At 37.3% G+C, this 23,981-nt stretch overlaps 1 protein-coding gene across 1 annotated transcript in view; it reads left to right on the top strand.

Annotated features, from left to right (window-relative positions):
* The window catches only part of NIPSNAP2 (nipsnap homolog 2), a 37,892-nt gene that overhangs the window by 5,848 nt on the left and 8,063 nt on the right, over positions 1 to 23,981 (top strand). The window contains exons 2-7 of the mRNA XM_058709859.1: positions 9,117 to 9,256; positions 9,339 to 9,384; positions 13,051 to 13,145; positions 13,481 to 13,551; positions 14,343 to 14,483; positions 15,498 to 15,529. Coding sequence (XP_058565842.1) covers positions 9,117 to 9,256; positions 9,339 to 9,384; positions 13,051 to 13,145; positions 13,481 to 13,551; positions 14,343 to 14,483; positions 15,498 to 15,529 — 525 coding nt within the window. The remainder of the gene's footprint in view (positions 1 to 9,116; positions 9,257 to 9,338; positions 9,385 to 13,050; positions 13,146 to 13,480; positions 13,552 to 14,342; positions 14,484 to 15,497; positions 15,530 to 23,981) is intronic.

Below are 23,981 nucleotides of genomic sequence, written 5' to 3'. Positions count from 1 at the left end.
AGAGAGAGACAGAGCATGAACGGGGGAGGGGCAGAGAGAGAGGGAGACACAGAATCGGAAACAGGCTCCAGGCTCCGAGCTGTCAGCACAGAGCCCGACGCGGGGCTCGAACTCACGGACCGCGAGATCGTGACCTGGCTGAAGTCGGCCGCTTAACCGACTGCGCCACCCAGGCGCCCCTCATTTTACCCATCTTAAAGTAAATCTCTTTGGTGTTATTAAAACCTGGGAGAATGCTCAGCTGGGGAGATTTATGTTTGGGAGACATCCCTTATTAGTGAGAATATTTTGAACTTTATAGTTAGATCAGATTTTCATTTTCATATTTACATCATATTTTCATAGGTTTATATTTTCATTTTGCTACTTCTTAGCTCATGTCATTTAACCTCTCTGAGCCAAGCTTTAAAATGAGCTAATACTTACCTTGCTAGACTGTACTGAAGATTGAATGAGATGACATAGACAAGCTGCCTAATTCAGTGCCTAACAGGAAGTATGAATTTATTAATTTGTAATTCCCTTTCATTCTAAAGAAGAGGAACAAAATTATTTTGGGATTTTCCCCTTCCAGATTTAATTTGCTAATAATTCTGTATCATGCTTTCTTATTTTTAGAGTATTAAATGCCATAGAAATTAAATATCTGTATGTACACATGATAATGCATGTCTATGCATTTCTGGAAGGACCCATTAAAAACTGTTAGTAGTGGTTGCTTTGGTGAATATTTGTTATTTTAAATGAAATTCCCTAATGCTGATATTTTTAGAAACTTTCATTGTACCCCTTTCTTAATTATTCATAATAGCTTTTCCTAAGCTCTTAACATTTATTTAATACCCCCAAAACTTTGTAAACACTGTTTCTGTCTAGTGAACTTAAAATCTAAAATAAAGAAAAAACAGGAATTATATAGTCTCATTAACAAATCTTAAAACTTTCTCCTTTTTGTATCACTAATTTTAATGCTAGCCATTGTATTCATGATACTATTTAGCAAATATCCCAAAATGTGATATGTTTGAAACACTTTAAACAAATTGACAAATGTTTTCATTTTTATTGACATAAGTTTTACCATGACTGTTTGGAGAATTGCCTTCTTCAGAATTTATTTATATAATCTAATAGTTTTATGTATAATTTATTGCTTTTAACTTTAGGTTTGTTTTTATTGAAAAGGTAGTTTTAAAAACTTAATTTTTTAACCTTTCACTATATATCAGGTGCCATCCTAAGTGCCTTAAACAGTTTTACTATAGGGCTAGATATGTACTTAAAAATATACAAAAGTAAGGGATGCCTGGGTGGCACAGTCAGGTTAAGCCTCCAACTCTTTGATTTCCGCTCAGGTCGTAATCTCATGGTTCATGGGTTCCAGCCCCGTGTAGGGCTCTGTGCTGACAGTGTGGACCCTGCTTGGATTTCTGTCTTTCCCTCTCTCTGCCTCTCTCCCAGTCTCTCGCATGCGTGTTCTCTCTCTCTCTCTCTCAAAATAAACATTTATATATATACATACACACACACATAAAAGTAAAAGCACAGCATAAGGAATATAGTTAGTGATACTGCAATTGCATTGTAACAGGACAGATGGTAGCTACACTTGGTGAAAATAGCATAATGTATACATTTGTCAAATCACTAGGTTGTATAGCTGAAACTAGTGTAACATTGTGTGTCAACTGTACTTAAATAATAATTATAAAATACACACATGTGAAAAACACAATACAGGTATTACATGAGTAAAGCTGTGTCTCTTCTACCTTAACTCTTCCCTCCCTGAGAGATACCACCATTAATGCTTATTAATTCTAGGACATTTTAACATACAGGAAAAGAAATGTGGAAGAAATTCCAACTTGTTTTCACAAATGCCATTTAAACTATTTAATGCCATTTAAACTATATTTTTGTCCTATGCACTTACAAGAAAAATTACATGTACAGTACTAGTATAAACTTGTTATTTTACCTGTTAAATATGAGTTTGCTGCTTTTTAATCTTTGAAGAATTGAAAAAGTACTTTTATATTTCTTGATCATTATAGAAAATGTATTGTTAATATTATATTTGTGTAATATTTGTTTGCATATTTGTAAGTTTAGATCATTCAGAAGTCTTTTTATTTGGTTTTTAGCTGTTTGTTTTTACCTGGTTTTTAGTTAATATACAGTGTTTTTAAATTAAAAACATTTTATGGAAAGAAAATTGCTGTGTAATGGTTGTTGATTTTTTTTAATTCTTTTTATTATTCTTTTATTTTTATTCTTTTATTATTATTATTTTAATCTTTATTTATTTTTGAGAGAGAGGCAACGTGTGAGCAGGGGAGGAGCAGAGAGCGAGGGAGACATAGAATAGGAAGCAGGCTCCAGGCTCCGAGCTGTCAGCCCAGAGCCCAACGCGGGACTCATACTCACGAACCATGAGATCATGACCTGAGCCAAAGCCGGACGCTCAACCGACTGTGCCACCTAGGTGCCCTGGTTGTTGACTTTTTAAGCAAAAAAAGAAAAAGGTTGCTAATAAACATTTGAGATTTAGAGTAGTATTATTTCTAAAGCACCATAGTTGAATAAGAATAGTAATTTAAGGGCACCTGGCTGGCTCAGTAGAAAGAGCATAGGACTCTTGATCTCAGGGTTGTGAGTTCGAGCCCCACATTAGGTTTAGAGATTACTTAAAAATAAAATCTTTAAAAAAAATAGGAATTTGTATTATGGTTATATAGAATATTCAAGTTCATCTCATGAAGCAATGGGGAATTTTCATCTTCTGAGAGTTTTTCTTACCTCTTGTTTAAATTCCAAGTCCTCTTCCTTAACACCTGAGGTCGCTCTCTTTTCCTACACTTGCTTTGTGGTGTCCGCGTCCTTAAGCAGGCCTGATAAGCAAATTGAAAATAGTCCGTAGAAAATCATGTAGTGTTTCCATAGAAATCTCCCAGAAAAGCCTCACACCAACTTGTCAACATCTTGACCTTGCTTTGAAGCATTAGATAAGATCCTAAGCATTTATAGTAGCCATTTGGAATCCCAATACATTATTGCTCCTAGCATGATCTAGCAAAGGGCAGAAAAGAGCATTTATGTGTAGATCAGTTAAAGATCAGAATTATAAGGAGTATGCCTTATAACCCTGGCCAGAGATGATGGTCATCAGTTGTAAAAGGGAGTGTGCAAGAAGAATGGGACTGGACTCAAAAGGCTATATTCTGTATCACTCCATAAATAAGACATTTTGGAAAAGGCCAAACTATAGGGATATAGAACAGAGGAATGGTTGTTAGCAGTTGGAACTGGGGAGAAGGGTTGATTACAAAAGGAGTGGGAGATAACAGACTTCCGGTTATGGAATGAATAAGCCACTAATATATAAGATACTGCATAGGGAATATAGTCAATGGTATTATAATAGCCTTGTATGGTACTTGGTGGTGGCTACACTTGGGAGCATAGAGTGACATATAGACTTGTTGAGTCACTATGTTGTACACCCGAAACTAATGTAACAATGTGTATCACCTATATTTTAATTTTTTAAAAAAAGGGAGTTTAAGGGAGTGAAGGAACTGTTCCGTATGGTGGTAGTTACATGACTTTATGCATTTGCCAAACCCCTGTAGAACTATGCCAAAAAAGTAAATTTCACTGTATGGAAATTTGAATCAAAATGAAGAAGATAAAAGCACACAGCTTGTCATTGATTGGGTTTTGTGAGATTAAGAAGAGGATAAGTCTCATCCAGGTTCTAATTTTTTTTAATTGAAGTGTAGTTGACATACAATATTATATGAGTTTCACATATAACTTAGTGATTCAACATTTATATACATTATGAAATCACCCTAAGTCTAGTTACCATCTCTCACCATACAAAGTTATTACAGTATTATGACTACATTCCCTATGCTGTATTTTAAATTTTTTTTTTCAACGTTTTTTATTTATTTTTGGGACAGAGAGAGACAGAGCATGAACGGGGGAGGGACAGAGAGAGAGGGAGGCACAGAAGCGGAAACAGGCTCCAGGCTCTGAGCCATCAGCCCAGAGCCTGACGCGGGGCTCAAACTCACGGACCGCGAGATCGTGACCTGGCTGAAGTCGGACGCTTAACCGACTGCGCCACCCAGGCGCCCCCCTATGCTGTATTTTATATCTTCTTGTTTATTTTGTTAATGGAACTTTGTACCTCTTAATCCCCTTCACCTGTTTCACCGTTTCCCCGCAACTCCCGCAACTACCAGTTTGTGTACTGTATTTATGAGTATGTTTTCTGTGCTCTTTTTTAATTTGTGTTTTAGATTCCACATATAAGTGAAATTGTATGTTATTTGTCTTTCTCTGACTTATTTCACTTAGCATAATACCCTCCTGGTCCATCAATGTTGTCACAAGTGGTAAGATTTTATTCTTTTTTTATGGCTGAATAATATTCCTGAGCATCTGTGCGAGTGTGTCATATATGTATAATATAACACATAGTTATATATGTATACCACACATGTTGTATATGCATATGTACACTACATCTTCTTTATCTGTTTATCTACCAATGGACTTAGGTTGCTTCCATGTCTTTGCCGTTGTAAATAATGCTGCAGTGAACATAGGGGTTCATATATCTTTTCACATTAATGTTTTCATTTTCTTTGGACAAATGAAGTGGCATTGCTAAATTGTATGGTATTTATACTTTTAATTTTTTGAGGAACCTCTACACTTTTCCATGGCCGCACTAATTTGCATTCCCACCAACAGTGCACAAGGATTCCCTGTTCTCTACATCCTCACCAAACTAGCCATTCTGACTGGTATGAGGTGATATCTCATTGTGGTTTTGATATACATTTCCCTGATAATTTGTGATATTGAGCATCTTTTCATGTGTCTGTTGGCCATCTGAATGTCTTCTTTGGAAAAATGTCTATTGAGGTCCTCTGCCCATTTTTTAATCAGATTGTGGGTTTTGTTTTGTTTTGTTTTGTTTTTGTGGGGGTTTTTTTTTGATGTTTTAGGAATTCTTTATGTAGTTTGGATATTAACCCTTTATCATATAGATCATTTGTGAATATCTTCTCCCATTCAGTAGGTTGCCTTTTCATTTTGTTGATGGTTTCCTCTCCTGTGAAAAAGCTTTTTGGTTTATGTAGTCCCACTTCCTTATTTTTGCTTTTGTTTCCCTTGCCAAAGAGACAGATCCAAAAAAATTGGTAAGACTGATGTCCAAGAGTTTACTGCGTATGTTTTCTTTTAGGAGTTTCATGGTTTCAGATCTTACATTTAGATCTTTAACTCATTTTGAGTTTATTCTTGTATGTGGTGTAAGAAAGTGGTCCAGTTTCCTCAGGACCATTTGTTGAAGACGCTATCCTTTCCCCGTTGTATATTCTTGTCTCCTTTGTCATAGATTCATTGATCATATAAGCATGGGTTTATTTCTGGCCTCTCTATTCTATTCCATTGACCTATGTGCTTTTATGCCAGTAGTGGACTCTCTTTTTTACTATAGCTTTGTAGGACAGTTTGAAAACCAGGAGCATGATACCTACAGCTTTGTTCTTCTTTCTCAAGATTGCTTTGGCTATTTAGGGTCCTTTTGGTTCCTTACAAATTTTAGGATTATTTGTTCTGGTTCTGTGAAAAATGCCATTGGTATTTTGATAGGGATTGTACTTAATCTGTAGATTGGTTTGGGTAGTATGGACATTTTAATAATATTGATTTTTACAGTCTATGAGTATGGACTGCCTTTCCATTTATTTGTGTTATATTCAGTTTGTTTCATCAGTGTCTTCTAGTTTTCAAGTGCAGGTCTTTCACCTCCTTAGCTAAGTTTATTCTTAGGTATTTTATTCAACCAGGCTCAAATTTTTTAAATCATGTTTTCAGGTTATATACACCTATATACCTTTCCTATAAAAGACTCTTAAACGTGCACTTTTAGATATTTTTAAGTATAAAAATAATTTATATGTATATGGAAAATTCTCAAATAGTCCAGAAGGTTATACGATGAAATAGAATATTTTACTCCCACCCCATGCCCAGTCACATTCCCCAGACATTACCACTATTAACAGTTCATTTTGTGTGTGTATTTATGGTACTGCTCTGTACGTGCTTTTTCTGCATAATTTATTCCAGAAATTCCAATATATCAATGCATGTAGATCTACTTCATTCTTCTTAATGATTGCATTCTATTCTGATTTGGGATATTCCAAATGTATCTAACCAGTCCCTGTTAATGGATATCTAAGTTGCCTATACCAGGGAAAAACTAGAAACAAGGCACTAATAAATATTCTTGTGCATTCATCGTGGTGCACTTGTCTAAATATAGCTGCCTGTAGGACATAGCAACTAGTACAATTATTGGGCTGAAAGGCCTACACAGATTAATTTTGATACAGATGATGATGCTACACTGCCCTCTAGGCAGATTTGTAATCCCACTAGCAAGCATTTGGGAGTTAAACATGCCCTTATTTTTTTTTTTTTTTCAACGTTTTTTAATTTATTTTTGGGACAGAGAGAGACAGAGCATGAACGGGGGAGGGGCAGAGAGAGAGGGAGACACAGAATCGGAAACAGGCTCCAGGCTCCGAGCCATCGGCCCAGAGCCTGACGCGGGGCTCGAACTCACGGGCCGCGAGATCGTGACCTGGCTGAAGTCGGACGCTCAACCGACTGCGCCACCCAGGCGCCCCAAACATGCCCTTAAAAGTTCATGGTTAAAGTATAGTTTGTGACCTCAGTCAAATTTATCCTTTCTGACAGCATGTTTAGTAGAAATTCGGTTATAGATTATAATTAGCAAATTATGTGTCAATTAAATTTGTATTCTTAGGCTTTAGTGAGAGTTAAACTTGATTCTAAGGTTCATTTAGAGGTAAAATAATTTTTTTAAAGAGAGAACTTATTTCATTTTCCCTGTATATTTCCTGCTTATTTATTGTGGTAAAGTATATATAATATAAAACTTGCCACTTTGATCATATGGAAGTGTACAGTTTAGTAGTAGCATTAAGTCAATTCACACTGTGTTGTGCAACCATTACCACCATCCATCTCCAGAACTTTTTCATCTTTCAAACTCTGTGCCCATTAAACAATAACTTTGCATTCTCCTCTCATCTCAGCCCCTAGCAACCACTATACTACTTTCTTTCTCTGTGAACTTGACTACTTTAGGTTACCATGTATATTTTTTCTATGTCAGAAATTGCTTTGGAGGAGGGAAAAACACATAGCAGAAATAACAAACATAAGCATATGAACTCTGTGAAAAGATGCTCAACATCACTATCATTAGGGAAATGCAAATCAAAACCACAATAAGCTATTACCTCACACCTGTCAGAATGGCTAGAACCAAAAAGATAAAAAAATGACAAGTGTTGGCGAGGATGTGGAGAAAAGGGAACCCTCATGCATTCCCATGTGTTAGTGGGAATGCAAATTGGTGCAGCCATTGTGGAAAATAGTATGGAGTTCCTCAAAAAAATTAAAAATAGAATGCCAAGGGAAATAGGAGGTACAAGGTTTCCAGTTATGGACTTATTCAAGTCACAAGGATGAAAGGTACAGCATAAAGAATATAGGGAAAAAGAAAAGAAATACCATATGATCCAGTAATTCCACTACTGGGTATTTACCCAAAGAAAATAAAATACTAATTTAAAAGATATATGCATCCATATGTTTATTGCAGCATTATTTACCATAACCAAGATACGGAAGCAACCCAAATGTTTATCAACAGATGAATGGAAAGAAGATGTGTGTGTGTGTGTGTGTGTGTGTGTGTGTGTGTGTATATATATATATATATAATGAAATATTACTCAGCCATAAAAACGAATGAGATCATGAGTGCTTGGGTGCCTCAGTGGGTTAAGCATCTGACTTTGGCTCAGGTCATGATCTCACAGTTTGTGGGTTCAAGCCCCACATCAGGCTCTGCACTGACAGCTCGGAGCCTACTTTGGATTCTCTCTCTCTCTCTCTCTGCCACTCCCCTGCTCGTGCTCGCTCTCTTTTCTCTTTCAAAAATAAATAAACATTTAAAAAAATGAATGCAATCTTACCATTTGCGACAACATGGGTGGACCTGGAGAGTTGTGCTAAGTGAAATAAGTCAGAGAAAGACAAATTTCACTTACAGGTGGAATCTGAAAAACAAACAAATGAATGAAGAAACAAACTTTTTTTTTTTTTAATTTCATTGATTTAAGTAATCTCTACACCCAATGTGGGGCTTGAGCCCACAACCGTGAGATCAAGAGTCACACTCTCCTCCAACCAAAGCTCCCCGGCTCCCCAAACTAACAGTTGTTTTTTTTTAATTTTTTTTTAACATTTATTTATTTTTGAGAGGCAGAGACAAAGCATGAGCAGGGGAGGGGCAGAAGAGAGAAGGAGGCACAGAGTACAAAGCAGGCTCCAGGCTCTGAGCTGTCAGCACAAAGCCCAGTACGGGGCTTGAACCCACAAACCATGAAATCATGACCTGAGCCGAAGTCAGACACTTAACCGACTGAGCCACTCAGTCACCCCAAACTGACTCCTACTAAATACGGAGAACAAACTGGTGGTTGCCAGCAGGGAGGTGGGGGTGGGGATTAAGAGGTACACACTTCCAGTTATAAAATAAATACATCACAGAGAAGGAAAGTACACCATAGGAAGTATAGTCAATAATATTGTCATAACATTGTATGGTGACAGATGGCGACTATACTTAACATGGTGAGCACTGAGTAATGTATAGAATTGTCAAATCACTATGCTGTACACCTGAAACTAATGCAACATTGTTTGTCAACTATACTTACAACTTAAAAAAAAGAGCTCTCTTAAGAGAACCACAAGTTACATCTTTTACACTTTGCTCCTGTTGTTTAGATTGCATGCTATTATAATTGAGAGTGAATATTTTGTGGTATTCCAGGTTCTGTAACAGTGCCTAGAATAGGTACTCAAGGCATGTTTGCTGGATGGATTGATTTTATAAAAATAATGTAGTATGTGACATTACCTGAAAACACTGAAATCTTTGTACCACTGATGAGAATAAAATTTTTATATTTGTTATTCCCTAGGAGATTTACGTCCTCCAATAGTAGACCTCGAGAAGACAGCTGGTTAAAATCCTTATTTGTCCGGAAAGTTGACCCAAGAAAAGATGCTCACTCTAATCTCCTAGCCAAAAAGGAAACAAGCAGTCTATACAAATTACAGTGTGAGTGATGGGTTTGCTACCTTCATAGTTGACTTTTTTCCCTTTGTTCATAAGTTTATCGTTGAATTTTCTTTTGTTTCAGTTCACAATGTTAAACCGGAATGCCTAGAAGCATACAACAAAATTTGGTGTGTATACCAAACTATCCTTTACTTGGGGAAAAATAACAATTTTAATATTTGTTGGTTCAGCTAACACTTGATAGCAGAGTGAGATCTTTGATCCCTCTTCTTGAAGCTGAATGATCAGAGGCTCGTGAGTTGAGCTCTGCGTGGGATTACCAAGGGCATTTTGATTTTAAGGACTCCATGACTAACTCATCACATAAGCTCTCAGATGTTAGAATGTTCTAGACTCTTAAGGTTGGAAGGAACCTTGTAAGGCTATCTAGTCCATCTACTCGTCCATGCTTGAGTCCTTTCTGCAGACCTTCCTGATTGCCTGTGTTTAATTGCATTCCATCTGTGGAAGCTTTGAATGTTAGGAATCAGAACTCATGTCCCTGTGATCTCTATTGTTTCCAGTTTTACTTCTAAGTAAAACTGCCACATGAAAGTCCTGGATGTATTTGAATATATCTGCCATTTCTTCTCAAGTCTTCCACTCACCAGGATTCAAGTTCCTTCAGCAGATTCTCACGTGATATGAGATGCATATGCTCTTACAGAATTTGTAAACTTTAAGACTAAAGAGAGAATTAAGTGCATTTGTTCTTAAGCCAACAAATTGTATTTTAATGATCAATTGTGAGCAAGTATAATTAAAAAGCATATTTTTACCTTTATATCTGCTACTTTCATGAAAAAGAAAATGATTTTGTCGCCAGAATCAGCATAATTTTCAGATACAAAAACCTTTTGTTACTTTATTTTGGGAGGTGATTTATGAAATATAATATTAGCATAGTTTCTTAATCACCTCAGCATAGTTCTCTTTATTAAAAAAAAGTTCCTAAAATAAAGCAGATGTTTATTTCTAAATCTTTTCTCATAAAATGGAATTTCTTATCTTTGCTAATGTTTCCCTGGATTATCTTCCCTGTCCTGTTTGTATCATTTCATCTCTTGTCTCAGATTTTCATCTCCTGTGTATTCATATTTCTATCTGGGTGTCTTCCTCTTCCTTCATACTCGACATATAGAATTACCTGGCTCTTCCTTCCCACTTCCAACATGTGTCAGTCACCATAGTTTTATTTAACCTTTTCCTTAGTTCTTTGCTATTGGTTGCTAAGAACTGTGTGTTCTTCATTTGACCTGCATTTTGGTTCTATTTCATTTCCTTTCCCATCTCCCTCTCTCTTGTTGAGCCCTATTTCTAAGTAGCCTCCTTGCTGACTGCCTTCCCGGCCTCAAAGTTATACCTGTACCTTATCCCACACCTGATCCATTACTCAGAAGTTTGTCAAATTGATCTACCTGAGTTCTGCTTTCTCCTTCATCATGTTTTTTCCTTCTCTCTGAAACTTACAGTAGCTCCCTGTTTCTGGTGCGTAAAGACTTAACTCCTGCCTGGTTTTTAGAGGCCCCAATGCTAAGGTTCTGCCTGACCCATCTGAGTAAAAGTACTACCTGCCTTACAACTTTCATTCCTGTAAGGCCAGGGCTTCCAAGGGCTGCTTTGGAGCTCCCAACAAAGAGGATATGACTTTGTGTTGGTAAAAAACCTAGGTCCCATTATCAGGCCCCCAGCCCCTTTCTGGATCCCACCTGGGTCATCTGTCTAGATTTTCTTCTTCTACACTGGCTCCAAATTGGAGTTGTTTACTTCCTGCTCATGTCATGTGACAAAAAGGAATCCCGTTTCCAGTAATTTTACATAATCCATGTTTCCCCACCCCTGATTTCCATCAGTCCTGTGTTATTTCTAAAAAGTCTTTTTTTGGGGCACCTGGGTGGCTCAGTCAGTTGAGTGTCTGACTTCGGCTCAGGTCATGATCTCGCGGTCTGTGAGTTCGAGCCCCTCATCGGGCTCTGTGCTGACAGCTCAGAGCCTGGAGCCTGTTTCAGATTCTGTGTCTCCCTCTCTCTCTCTGACCCTCCCCCATTCATGCTCTGTCTCTCTCTGTCTCAAAAAATAAATAAATGTTAAAAAAAATTTATTTAGGGGCGCCTGGGTGGCGCAGTCGGTTAAGCGTCCGACTTCAGCCAGGTCACGATCTCGCGGTCCGTGGGTTCGAGCCCCGCGTCAGGCTCTGGGCTGACGGCTCGGAGCCTGGAGCCTGTTTCCGATTCTGTGTCTCCCTCTCTCTCTGCCCCTCCCCCGTTCATGCTCTGTCTCTCTCTGTCCCAAAAATAAATAAAAAACGTTGAAAAAAAAAAAATTTAAAAAAAAAAAAAATTTATTTAATAAAAAGTCTTTTTTTAATGTTTATTTATTTATTTTTGAGAGAAACAGCACAAGCAGGGGACAGGCAGAGAAAGGGGGACAGAGGATCTGCTGTGCTGACAGTAGAGACCCTGATGCAGGGCTTGAACTCACGACCCATAAGATCATGACCTGAGCCGAAGTTGGATGCTTAGCTGATGGAGCCACTCAGGTGCCCCTAAACATAAGTATTTTTGACCCACTACAATGATCACATCATGTGTATTTTTTGAAGGGTGGCATTTCAAAAATTACACATGGTGTGGTCATTGTACTGAGTCATAAAAATACATGGGTTTTCATTTAGTTAAATATAAGAACATTCTGAGGTTTTCTCTGTTAACTATGCATGTATACTCCGTTCTGGTGCCCTAGCATCTGGTGGTGATCAGTAACTTAATATCACTCAGTGTTAGCAAATAGTTAGAACAGGTTCCATTTCTGACCCTTGATATCCTTTTGCATTTATTGTTGAATTTCTGTTGTACTTTTTCATCATAATTTTTCTATCAAAAAGTGTGCAGATTTTAACTTTTCTTTTGGTGTGGCACAGTTAATGCCTGTTCCCTGTACATTCGAATCTGTACCATAGGAAGGTTTCAGTGGATCCAAGTACTGACACCTCTGTTAAATTAATATACTGCTATGACCTGCCATGGCTTTGCTACTACTCCTGTACAATCACTGGTAATGAATTGGGGGGTGTGTGTTCAACATGGGATTATGTGATACTTCCTAAATCCCCTCAGCTGGTCGAATTGAATAGAACCTAATTTATGCTCCATGTTGTATCTTTAATTTGGATTGTTTTGCCATGTCCATGCCCTCTGAGACTCTTAGAGCTGGGTTGCTTCCAGACTGTGTTGTGTTCTAGCTCCTTCTTCTTCCTCCCTTCTTATGGCCAACTTATTCTCTGCCCCTGCTACTTCTGCCTGCTTATGCTGCTTCTGTTGTCTCCCCTATCTTAAACAGTACTTTCTTCTCTTATTTCTTCCATGCTCTTTTTCTACTGTTCCTGTTTCTCTCCTTCCTATCTCGGGAACCAGCAGAACATAGCTTTTAGAAACTTCACCATCCCTAGGTACTTTTTTTTTTTTTTTCCTGAAATAGCAAACAGTAGATCCATGTAGTTCCTGGAACCCTGGGACCTTTTGCTCTTCCTTATCCATTTTTATCACTTTCCTTGAGTTGTTTACAACGATTGTAGGTAGCTGGGCAACAGAAACCTAACCCTCTGATAAGTGGGACATTAGAGCATAGTAGAATTCAGCTAAAATGTTAATTCTGCACATTATAGTATCATAAATATTCTGAGGTCAGTTGTTGGAACAGAGTAGATGGCCTTTTTCCTATTGCTGGTCATGTGTTGTCCATCTGGTATAATCTTGTCAGTTGTTTAATTGGTGTTGCTATTTCTTCTCTTTAAGTCAAGAGGTGTTGCCAAAGATACACGAAGATAAGCATTACCCTTGTACTTTGGTGGGGACTTGGAACACGTGGTATGGCGAGCAAGATCAAGCTGGTAGGAAGCAGAAGTCTTTGGAATAAACACTTGTTCCCTAAGCCTTTACTGTTAACGACATACATAATATTTAATGTTTGCTTTTAAAATCAAAGCTTTCCAAGTGTCAGTCTGGTTTTATGGCTAAAGTAGTTTCTCCAGTAATTGATTACAAAAACTACTTTTGTATTGTTTTAACGCTTGAATCTATATTCAAACTTTATGATGTACTCATAGGCTACCACATGGCATATCACAGTTTTGTACTGTGTTAACGTTGTGTGTGTATAGAATATTTTCAAGGTAGGAGTGTCATAAAACTCTAAATGTATGTTATCTTTCAAAATATATTTCAGTCCACCTCTGGAGGTACGAAGGAGGCTATCCAGCCCTCACAGAGGTCATGAATAAACTCAGAGAAAATCAGGTAATGATTTTGAAAAAGGTTTATGTATTCAGACTGATACAATAAATGATAGCACAGAATTCAATGACTCTTTTCTGTCACCATTCTTTAACATTAATAAAAGTTTTACTCTTTGGATTCTTGAAGTTGTATTGAAACATAACTAACCCATTGTAATACTGTTAACATAACAGTTCTTACTATAAAATCAGTTGTACTTTGAAACTGAGAAACTGGTACTTTGATGCCAGTAAGTCAGCGCAGTAGACACAGTCAGCCCTGGATTACCTAACACATACCTGCTTCAGGAACTGTCAACCACATAGTCTTTCCTTTGGGCTGACATCCCTTTCCTCCCCACTCCCTTCAGGAATAGGTACAGGTCAATGAAGAGAATTTTAACAGCTGTCCATTATTAGGAAAGAAAACCTTTGGTGTAGATTCCCTGTCCAAATATAAGTGGCTTTGGACTATCTGGTGTTTTATAGTCTCTGTGTCACTTTTGTTAATATGTTGTCAGACACTGTTAGGAGGACTTAAAAAGGTAGGAGATTAAGTTGTTATTTCAGTAGTTAATATTGTTATTTAAGTAATGAGATGGCCGTGTAGTTTGGTGTCTAAATCTGGACACTTTTGAGAGTGAAAATGAATACTTTAGTTATTATGCTGGTTCAACGGGATGTAAACTGGGTCTGTCTTGGGCCACCTGGGGCCCTGTTTTTGATAGTATTCTAAGAGGAACATAAGTGATACTAAAGTGGATTTATATGTAAATACTAGAAGATATAATGAGCATGTTTTTTCCCTCAAAGGCATTTGTGGAATTCCGCAAGGCAAGAAGCAACATGCTTCTCTCTAGGAAGAATCAGCTGCTGTTGGAGTTCAGTTTCTGGAATGAGCCTGTCCCACGGTCAGGACCGAATATATATGAACTCCGATCTTACCAGCTCCGAGTAAGTACAGAAATACCCACCAGCTGTCCTCCCATTCTTCTGTGAGAAAGCACTGGCAGCCCAATGCCTACCACACAAGCGGACTTTACATTTTGTGATGTGTTTGGCTTAATGTTTTGATTGGCTTATTTTCTCCCCTGTCCAGTCCTTCTCTTCTTTCTTTTTTTTATCTTCTTCTCTCTCATTCCTTCTCTTTTGCTAAGTTCTTTTATTTTTTATAATCTTACACATGATGTTTGTCATTTGACTTTTTTCTATATAGCATTGCTATTTTTAAGAGGAAAGGCCTAAAATGCAGGACTAGCTATAATACAGAGCATCTACTGTAATTGAACTAGAGCAATACTTCTCTATATAATAAAAATGAGACTGCTGAATAAGTTAGACGGCACCATAAGAGTCAAAGGGAATAATATTTTAAAACTTTCTTGATGTTTCCCCACTAAGTGACTACTAGAAAGAAAGCCCCAACTTGTCGGGATGAACACTGGGTGTCATATGGAAGCCAATTTGACAATAAATTATATTTAAGAAAAAAAAAAAAAAAGAAAACCCAGATAGCAACATAGCAATGTTGTTAAAAGGAGTACATATCAGTAGATCTTAGTAGTCTAATAACTCACCATTATACTGGAAAAAAAATAGTGATGTCCTTGTTAAATTTACTTAAATTGAATTTTTTTTCTTATTTCACCATAAAGTCTGAATGGGTACCAACAACTTAATCATCATTTCAGTACATCTGGAGGATGGGCTCAACTATGGTTTTGATAACCATAATTAGATGACTTACTATAAATATTGTCTTCGTGTATGAAATAGAATAGAATAGAATTGAATAGAATAGGACTCTCACTATGGGATAGATATGTGTGCAGTGAATAATATTTTGTTACATTTTTTATTTTGTTACACTTCATTTTTAAGTTAGTTTTGTCATTTGATATTTTTTATACTGCTGTTCCTGTATTTCTTCACAGAACTAACAAACTCAAAATCCAAATCTCTTTTCAGCCAGGAACTATGATTGAATGGGGCAATTACTGGTGAGTATATTACCAAATGGTGACTTTGTAATCTTATTAATAGATTATTTTAGGCCGTAGTGTTAATTCAGGAATAAAATCTGGGGATAAAACCATGATTTGATATTAGACTGTTTTGTTTGATGTTTCTATTACAGAATTTTTCAAACGTATACAAAACTAGAGAGACTAATACCGTGGATCTCCCTGCCCCACCCACCCCCTTCCATTCCCATCGCTTAGTTTCAGTAGTTACCAACACATGGCTGGTCTTGCTTAGGTCTGACTCTCCCAACCCAGATTATTTGAAAGTAAATCCAAACAGCATGTCATGTCATCCATAAATATTTCAGTATGTATCTCTAAGAGATAAGGACTCTGTTTTTTTTTTTTTTTTTAATGTTTGTTTATTGTTGAGAGAGACAGAGCATGAGCAGGGGAAGGGCAGAGAGAGAGGGAAACACAGAATCTGAAGCAGGCTCCAGGCGCTGAGCTGTCAGCACAGAGACCCACACGGGGCTCAAACTCCCAAAATGTGAGATCTTGACCTAAGCCAAAGTCGGACACTTAACCAACTGAGCCACCCAAGCACCTCTATTTTTTTTTTTTTTTAAATAAAACCCAGTGTTGCATTAAGTAATTTCATATTCTTGGATATTACCTTTTTTTTGAAATGTTTTTGTCACATAAACAGCACCACAATGACACAGTTGCTCGGGGTTTTTTTCTTCACTTAAGTAGCAGACTACCAGCTTTTCCCCAAACTGATCTATAGGTTCATCACAATTCCAATCAAAATCCCGGCAGGCTTCAGAAATGCAAAGGACCCAAATAGCTAACACAACCTTAAAAAAGAACAAAGTTGGAGGACTCACAGATCTCAATTTCAAAACTGACTACAAAGCTACAGTAATCAAGACAGTGTGGTACTGGCATAAGAACAGGTATATACAGATCAGTGGAACAGAAGTGCAAGTCCATAAATAAACTCATAAATATGAGCCATTTGTACCAAGTAAATTTTCAACACATGCACCAAGTAAATTTCAACACATGCACCAAAGTAAATTCCATGGGGATAGTCTTTTCAACAAAGGGTGCTAAGACAACTCGATATCTTTGCAAAAGGATGAATTTAGACCCCTGCCTCACATTATACACAAAAATTAACCATAACATAAAGGTTTTAGAAGCAAACGTAGGAGAGAGTCTTTGTGACCTAGGTTAAGCATACAACACCAAAATCCATGAAAGAAAATGATAGATTATAATTTATCAAAATTAAAAACTTTGTAATTCAGAGGGCGTCATTTAAAAAATTAAAATGCAAGTCACAAGACTGGGAGAAAATTTTACAAATCATATCTGATAAAGGACTTGTATCTAGTATATGTAAAGAAGTCCTACAACTCAGTAATAAGAAGACAAATAACCCATTTCAAAAATGGACAAAGGATTTGAATAGACGATTCTTCACAGATATACAAACAGCCAAAAAGCATATGAAAAGATGCTTAGCATCATTAATTATAAGAGAAATGCAAATCAAATGAGATTTAAAAAAAACCTAAAACAAGATATCATCTCACATCTTTTATGATGGCCATTATCAAGAGAACAGAAAGTAACAAGTATGGTGAAGATACAGAAAAATTGGAACCTTTGTGCAGTTGGTAGGAATGTAAAATGTTGTAGTAATTATGGAAAACAATACAGAGGTTCCTCAAAACATTAAAAATAGAATTACCATATGATCAACAATTCTACTTCTAAGTTTCTAATCAAAAGAATTCAAAGCAGCATCTCAGAGATATTTTCCCATTAATTTTCATTGCAAGCATTAGTCACAGTAGCCAAGAGGTGGAAGCAACCCAAATATCCATCGAGAGATGAATGGATAAAGAAAATGTGATATATACATATAAGGGAATATTATGCAGCCTTTCAAAGAAGGAAACTCTGCCATGTGCTACAATATGGATAAGCCTTGAGGACATTAAGCCATTCATAAAAGGACAAATAGTATATGATTCCACTAATAACAAAGTCTCTAAAGTAGTTAGAATCACAGTAATGGAAAATGAATAGTTGCCAGGGTCCAGGTGGAGGGGACTTGGTGTTTAGTGAGTATTGAGTTTAAATTTGACAAGATCGAAAAGTTCTGGAGCTCCCTTGCACAACAATGTGAGTGTTTGGGACACTACTAAACTGTGAAATGGCTGAGGTAAGTTTAATGTTATGTGTTTTTTACCACAATAAAAAATAAATAATCATGAAATAAATGTTTAAAAATTTTTTTCAGTGGGCAAGGGATTTGAATAGACATTTCACCAAAAGAAATGTATAAATGCCTAATAAGCACGTGAAAAAGTGCTCAACACTCCCAGTCATTAAGGAAATGCAAAGTAAAATCACAAAGAGAGAAGACGTCACAAACATTCAGATGGCTTTCACTAAGAAGACAGATAATAACACATGTTGGTGAAGTTGTGAATCAGTTGGGGCCCTCATACATTGCTGATGAGAATGTTAAGTGGTACAGCCACTTCGGAAAATAGGCAGTTACTCAAAATGTTAAACATGGAATTACCATATGACCTCACAGTTCTATTCCTAGGTATATACCCAAGAGAATGAAAGCATGCATTCATATAAACTCATATACAGTGATCATAGCATTTCATAATAACCAAATAGTGGAAATAGCCTAAAATGCCCATCAGCAGAGCGATGGAAAAATAGGCTGTGCTGCATCCACGTAATGGAATACTATTCAACAGTAAAAAGAAGTGAACTGCTGATATGCACTACAAATATAGGTGAACCTCAATAACATGCTATGTGAAAGAGTCCAAAGCAGCATATATTCTGTGATTCCATTTGTATGAAATATCCAGAAAAAGCAAATCTATAGAGACAGAAAGATCAGTGGTTTCCTGGGGCTAGAGGTGGGAACAGAAAATGATTGTAGATGGGCACAAGGGATCTTTTAGCACAACTGGATTGTGATGACTGCATAAGTCTGTAAATTTACTAAATATATATACATATATATATATATATATATATATATATGTATATATATTTACACCTAAGTGAATTTTACAGGATGTAAAATATACCTCAGTAAAGCTGCTAATGACGCACACACCTTACCAAAGAGAATTTATACCATGAAACCAAGAATAATTCAAAAAGAGGACATTGATAAATATAACACAGTTGAGGCTATAATAGGTGTCTGGCTTCTGCACCCCAAATACCTGGCCCCCATGCCTCTGTTAGAGCACTTGTCACCCCAGTGGAGTCTCTAGTTTCTAGTTCTACAACTCTGTCTACAAGACCTGGCACATCCTGGGTGGTTGGTAAATGTTGAACAGAGGGCAGAAACTAGTGGTTACATAAGAAGAAAAGGTCTTTGCCAAGGCCAGTTGCCAAACTTGTAAACAACTTCTGTGCCTGAGGGGAATAGATTATATATATTCATGCAGTAGAATCTTTTTTTTTTTTTTTAATGTTTATTTTTGAGAGAACACAAGCAGGGGGAGAGGCAGAAAGAGAGGGAGACACAGAATCTGAAGCAGGCTCCAGGCTCTAGGCTCTGACCTGTCAGCACAGAGCCCTACATGGGGCTCAGATCCATGAACTGCAAGATCATGACCTCAGCCAAAGGTGGACGCTTAAGCAACTGAGCCACCCAGGCACGCCTCTGCAGTAGAATCTTATATGGTGGTTAAAGTAAAACAGATCTGCATATGGATAAGCATTGAAAACACCAAGTTCAAGAGAAAGAGCTAGTTAAAGAATGTGTACAACGTGATGTCTTTTAGGTAAAGTTGTTTTCATGTCTATTTATTTTTGAGAGAGAGTGCAAATGGGGGAGGGGCAGAGAGAGGGAGACACAGAATCTAAAGCAGGCTCCAGGCTCTGAGCTGTCAGCACAGAGCCTGACACGGGGCTCAAACCCACAAACTGTGAGATCATGACCTTAGCTGAAGTCGGACGCTTAACTGACTGAGCCACCCAGGCGCCCCTAGAGACACTAATTTCTAATAAGAAACACTTTAAAAATTAGGAATAGAGAATATTTTATTTAAATCAGGTTGGTAACCTTTTCTGTAAAGGAACAAATAATAAATATTTTAGGCTTTGGTGTGCTTGGGTGGTTCAGTCAGTTAAGCGTCTGATTGTCAGCTCAGGTCATATCATGGTTCACCGGTTTGAACCCTGCATCATGCTCTCTGCTGACGGCTTGGAGCCTAGAGCCTGCTTCATAGATTTTGTGTCTCCCTCGTGCTCTGTCTCTCTCTGGCTCTCTCAAAAATAAAAATAAAACATAAAAAATTAAAAAAATATATTTTAGGCTGTGTGGACTGTTCTGGGTCCATAACGATTATTTAACTCTGCTATTTTAGTGTGCAAGCAGCCGTGAACTATTTGTAAATGGGTGAGCATGGCTGTGTTCCAACAAAACTTTATTTATGGTTGCTGAAATTTGAATGTCATGATTTTCATGTATCACAAAATATTCTTTTGATTAGATTTTCGAGCATTTAAAAATGTAGAAATCATTCTTAGGTTCTGGGCCATCAAAACAAGCAACAGAGCAGGGGATTTAGTCTGAGGGTCTGCTTTGCTAGCCTTGATTTAAACGAAAGCACTATCCATTTCCTTCCGTGTGTTTTTTTTTTTTTCCAGTTTTGAAATTTCTTGCTTTGAACTACATAATTTCTAAGATCTAGGTCCAAAAAATGGCTCTGTGATTCTTTTTTTTTTTTTTTTAAGAGTTTCTTTTTAAGTAATCTCTGTACCCAACATGGGGCTTGACCCCACATCCCAGACATCAAGAGTTGCACGCTTCACCAACTGAGCCAGCCAGGTGCCCCCATGATTCATATTTCTAATAAATCTTTTCTTCTTGGGTCATCAAAGGCTACATAATGCAAGTTAGAATTTTTTTTAATTTGAAAACTAAGAAATACATATTTAATTGTATACTGTTATACAGTTAGTACCTATAGGCACCATTTTATTAAGGGACCTTTTTTAGGGAGGGGCCTTATAAATGTAATAATTTAGTTGCCCACAGAATAGGATCATTCATTATTTCTATTTTTGCATGTTACTAATTAAGACTTGCCCACCATGGGGGTGCCTGGGTGGCTCAGTCAGTTGAGCATCCAACTCTTATTATCAGCTCAGGTCATGATCTCCTGGTTTGTGGATTTGAACCCCACAACTGTCAGCACAGCTGACAGTGTGGAGCCTGCTTAAGATTATCTGTCTTACCCCACACACACACCCCCTCCTTCACTCATGCATTCTGCTGTCTAAATAAATAAATAAACAAAAAAACAAACTTAAAAAAAAAAAGATTTGTCCACCATGGCCTTCACAAGGAAGTACTGAGATTTATTCTTCAGTTACTTAAAAAATTATTTATAAATCCAGCTCAGCATTCAATTTATATTTTGGCATATAGGTAACTATTTAAGATGGTGATCTCCTCTTCAGTACATGCTTCTGATTATTACGAGGCTAAGGCAAGTACGTTTTCTTTGCCTACTGTAACTGAATTAGAAAAATTCATAATGAAATTAATAATCCTGAATATTTATCACTATCAGTGAAAGACAGTTTTTCCCCACCTCTAAGTTAGAATGCATGTTAAAGTGATCTGCTTAATTTCAATAATTTACCAATCAGATTTGTAATTTTTGTGAAGCTATCAATCACTTAATTCTAGATATAAAGGTTAAACAATTTAATATCATTTAGGGGTAGCCCATGGGAGCAATAGCAAGAGATCCCTCCTTCACCACAAAAGAGCCTAAAAGCTTGGGTCACCCTCAGAGTTGAGCTTATGGGTATGAGAGCTGAGATGTACAAATTGATCTTAAGGAGGCTGGCTTTATCACTCCCACTGCGGTTGCCCTTGCTCTGATCCTATACCCCGCTGCTTCCTTGATGTTCTAATTCAGTTGCTATGAAGTTTTCCTCCAGGACAAAAATGTTCTGGTCAAGCCAACTCAGATATCTTGTCCCCCAAGAGATGGGGGTAGAGATGCGGTAGATGTTAGTAGATTGATATCCTTGTTCATATGCCCCCAACTCTTCTAAATTAACTATAATGAATCTATCTTCCCAAGTCCTGTCAATTCTGACACCCTGATCACAGACTTTAGACCAAAACGTGTTGATGTAAATTTACTGGGTAGTCTGTGGTGGGAGGTCTCCAGCTGTGCTTTTCTGGGTGACCTCCCTGTATCATTCAAGCCACTTTTTTCATTTTTAAGTTTGATTCTAGAAAACTGCTTTTGGGAAACATACATTTTCTAAAAATAGTTTTAGGATTTCAGATGCATCACTAAATATCAAGTAGTTGGTACAAATATGAAAGAAGGTGTTTAAGGAACTGACACGTTTGCAGTAGGAAATTTTAAAAGGAAAGTTTAAGACAAGTGCAAATTTTTAGTCAATTTAATCACAATTTCTTTTTTTGTGTTCTGATTTTCTTTTATTTTCACAATGTTTTATAATATCCCATATACAAGACCTATAAACTTTTCATTTCTAGCCTTTCAACATTTTTTATTATATCATTAAAAGTATCATTTATAAAATCTCCATTTTTTTAAATGAGGATATAGAGATGAATTAGAATTTGTACCTTGACTCTATAAGGCAACTGATGAATTCACTTATTTTGTTTGTTTTGTTTTTCTTTTTTTGTCTTTTCAAAACTTCTTTTATTTTATTTTTTATTGTTTTAAATTTACATCCAAATTAGTTAGCATATAGTGCAACAATGATTTCAGGAGTAGATTCCTTAGTGCCCCTTACCCATTTAGCCCATCCCCCCTCCGACAACCCCTCCAGTAACCCTCAGTTTGTTCTCCATATTTATGAGTCACTTCTGTTTTGTCCCCCTCCCTGTTTTTATATTATTTTTGTTTCCTTTCCCTTATGTTCATCTGTTTTGTCTCTTAAAGTCCTCATATGAGTGAAGTCATACAATTTTTGTCTTTCTCTGACTAATTTCACTTAGCATAATACCCTCCAGTTCCATCCACATAGTTGCAAATGGCAAGATTTCATTCTTTTTGATTGCTGAATAATACTCCATTGTGTGTGTGTGTGTGTGTGTGTGTGTGTGTGTGTGTGTGTGTGTATATATATATATATATATACACACACCACATCTTCTTTATCCATTCATCCATCCATGGACATGTGGGCCCTTTCCATACTTTGGCTATTGTTGATAGTGCTGCTATAAACATGGGGGTGCATGTGTCCCTTCGAAACAGCACACCTGTATCCCTTGGATAAATGCCTAGTAGTGCAATTGCTGGGTCATAGGGTAGTTCTATTTTTAGTTTTTTGAGGAACCTCCATACTGTTTTCCAGAGTGGCTGCACCAGCTTGCATTCCCACCAACAATGCAAAAGAGATCCTCTTTCTCCACATCCTTGCCAACATCTGTTGTTGCCTGGGTTGTTAATGTTAGCCATTCTGACAGGTGTGAGGTGGTGTCTCATTGTGGTTTTGATTTGTGTTTCCCTGATGATGAGTGATGTGGAGCATTTTTTCATGTGTTGGTTGGGCATCTGGATGTCTTCTTTGGAGAAGTGTCTATCCATGTCTTTTGCCCATTTCTTCACTGGATTATTTGTTTTTTAGTTGTTGAGTTTGATAAGTTCTTTATAGATTGGATACTAACCCTTTATCTGATATGTCATTTGCAAATATCTTCTCCCATTCTGTCAGTTGCCTTTTAGTTTTGCTGATTGTTTCCTTCGCTGTGCAGAAACTTTTTATTTTGATGAGGTCCCAGTAGTTCATTTTTGCTTTTGTTTCCCTTGCCTCCGGAGATGTGTTGAGTAAGAAGTTGCTACGGCCGGGGCGCCTGGGTGGCGCAGTCGGTTAAGTGTCCGACTTCAGCCAGGTCACGATCTCGCGGTCCGTGAGTTCGAGCCCCGCGTCAGGCTCTGGGCTGATGGCTCAGAGCCTGGAGCCTGTTTCCGATTCTGTGTCTCCCTCTCTCTCTCTGCCCCTCCCCCGTTCATGCTCTGTCTCTCTGTCCCAAAAAAAAAAAAAAAAAAAAAAGTTGAAAAAAAAAAAATTAAAAAAAAAAAAAAAAAAAAAAAAAAAAGAAGTTGCTACGGCCAAGGTCAAAGAGGTTTTTGCCTGCTTTCTCCTTGAGGATTTTGATGGCTTCCTGTCTTACATTTAGGTCTTTCATCCATTTTGAGTTTATTTTTGTGTATGGTGTAAGAAAGTGGTCCAGGTTCATTTTTACGCATGTTGCTGTCCAGTTTTCCCAGCACCACTTGCTGAAGAGACTGTCTTTATTCCATTGGCTATTCTTTCCTGCTTTGTCAAAGATTAGTTGGCCATACGTTTGTGGGTCCATTTCTGGGTTCTGTATTCTGTTCCATTGATCTGAGTGTCTGTTCTTGTGCCAGTACCA

Source organism: Neofelis nebulosa, chromosome 18 (genome assembly GCF_028018385.1).
Source record: "Neofelis nebulosa isolate mNeoNeb1 chromosome 18, mNeoNeb1.pri, whole genome shotgun sequence".
Taxonomy (NCBI): Eukaryota; Metazoa; Chordata; class Mammalia; order Carnivora; family Felidae; genus Neofelis; species Neofelis nebulosa.
The sequence above is the reverse complement of the archived record's forward strand: the minus strand, read 5'-3'. Positions and strand labels throughout refer to the sequence as shown.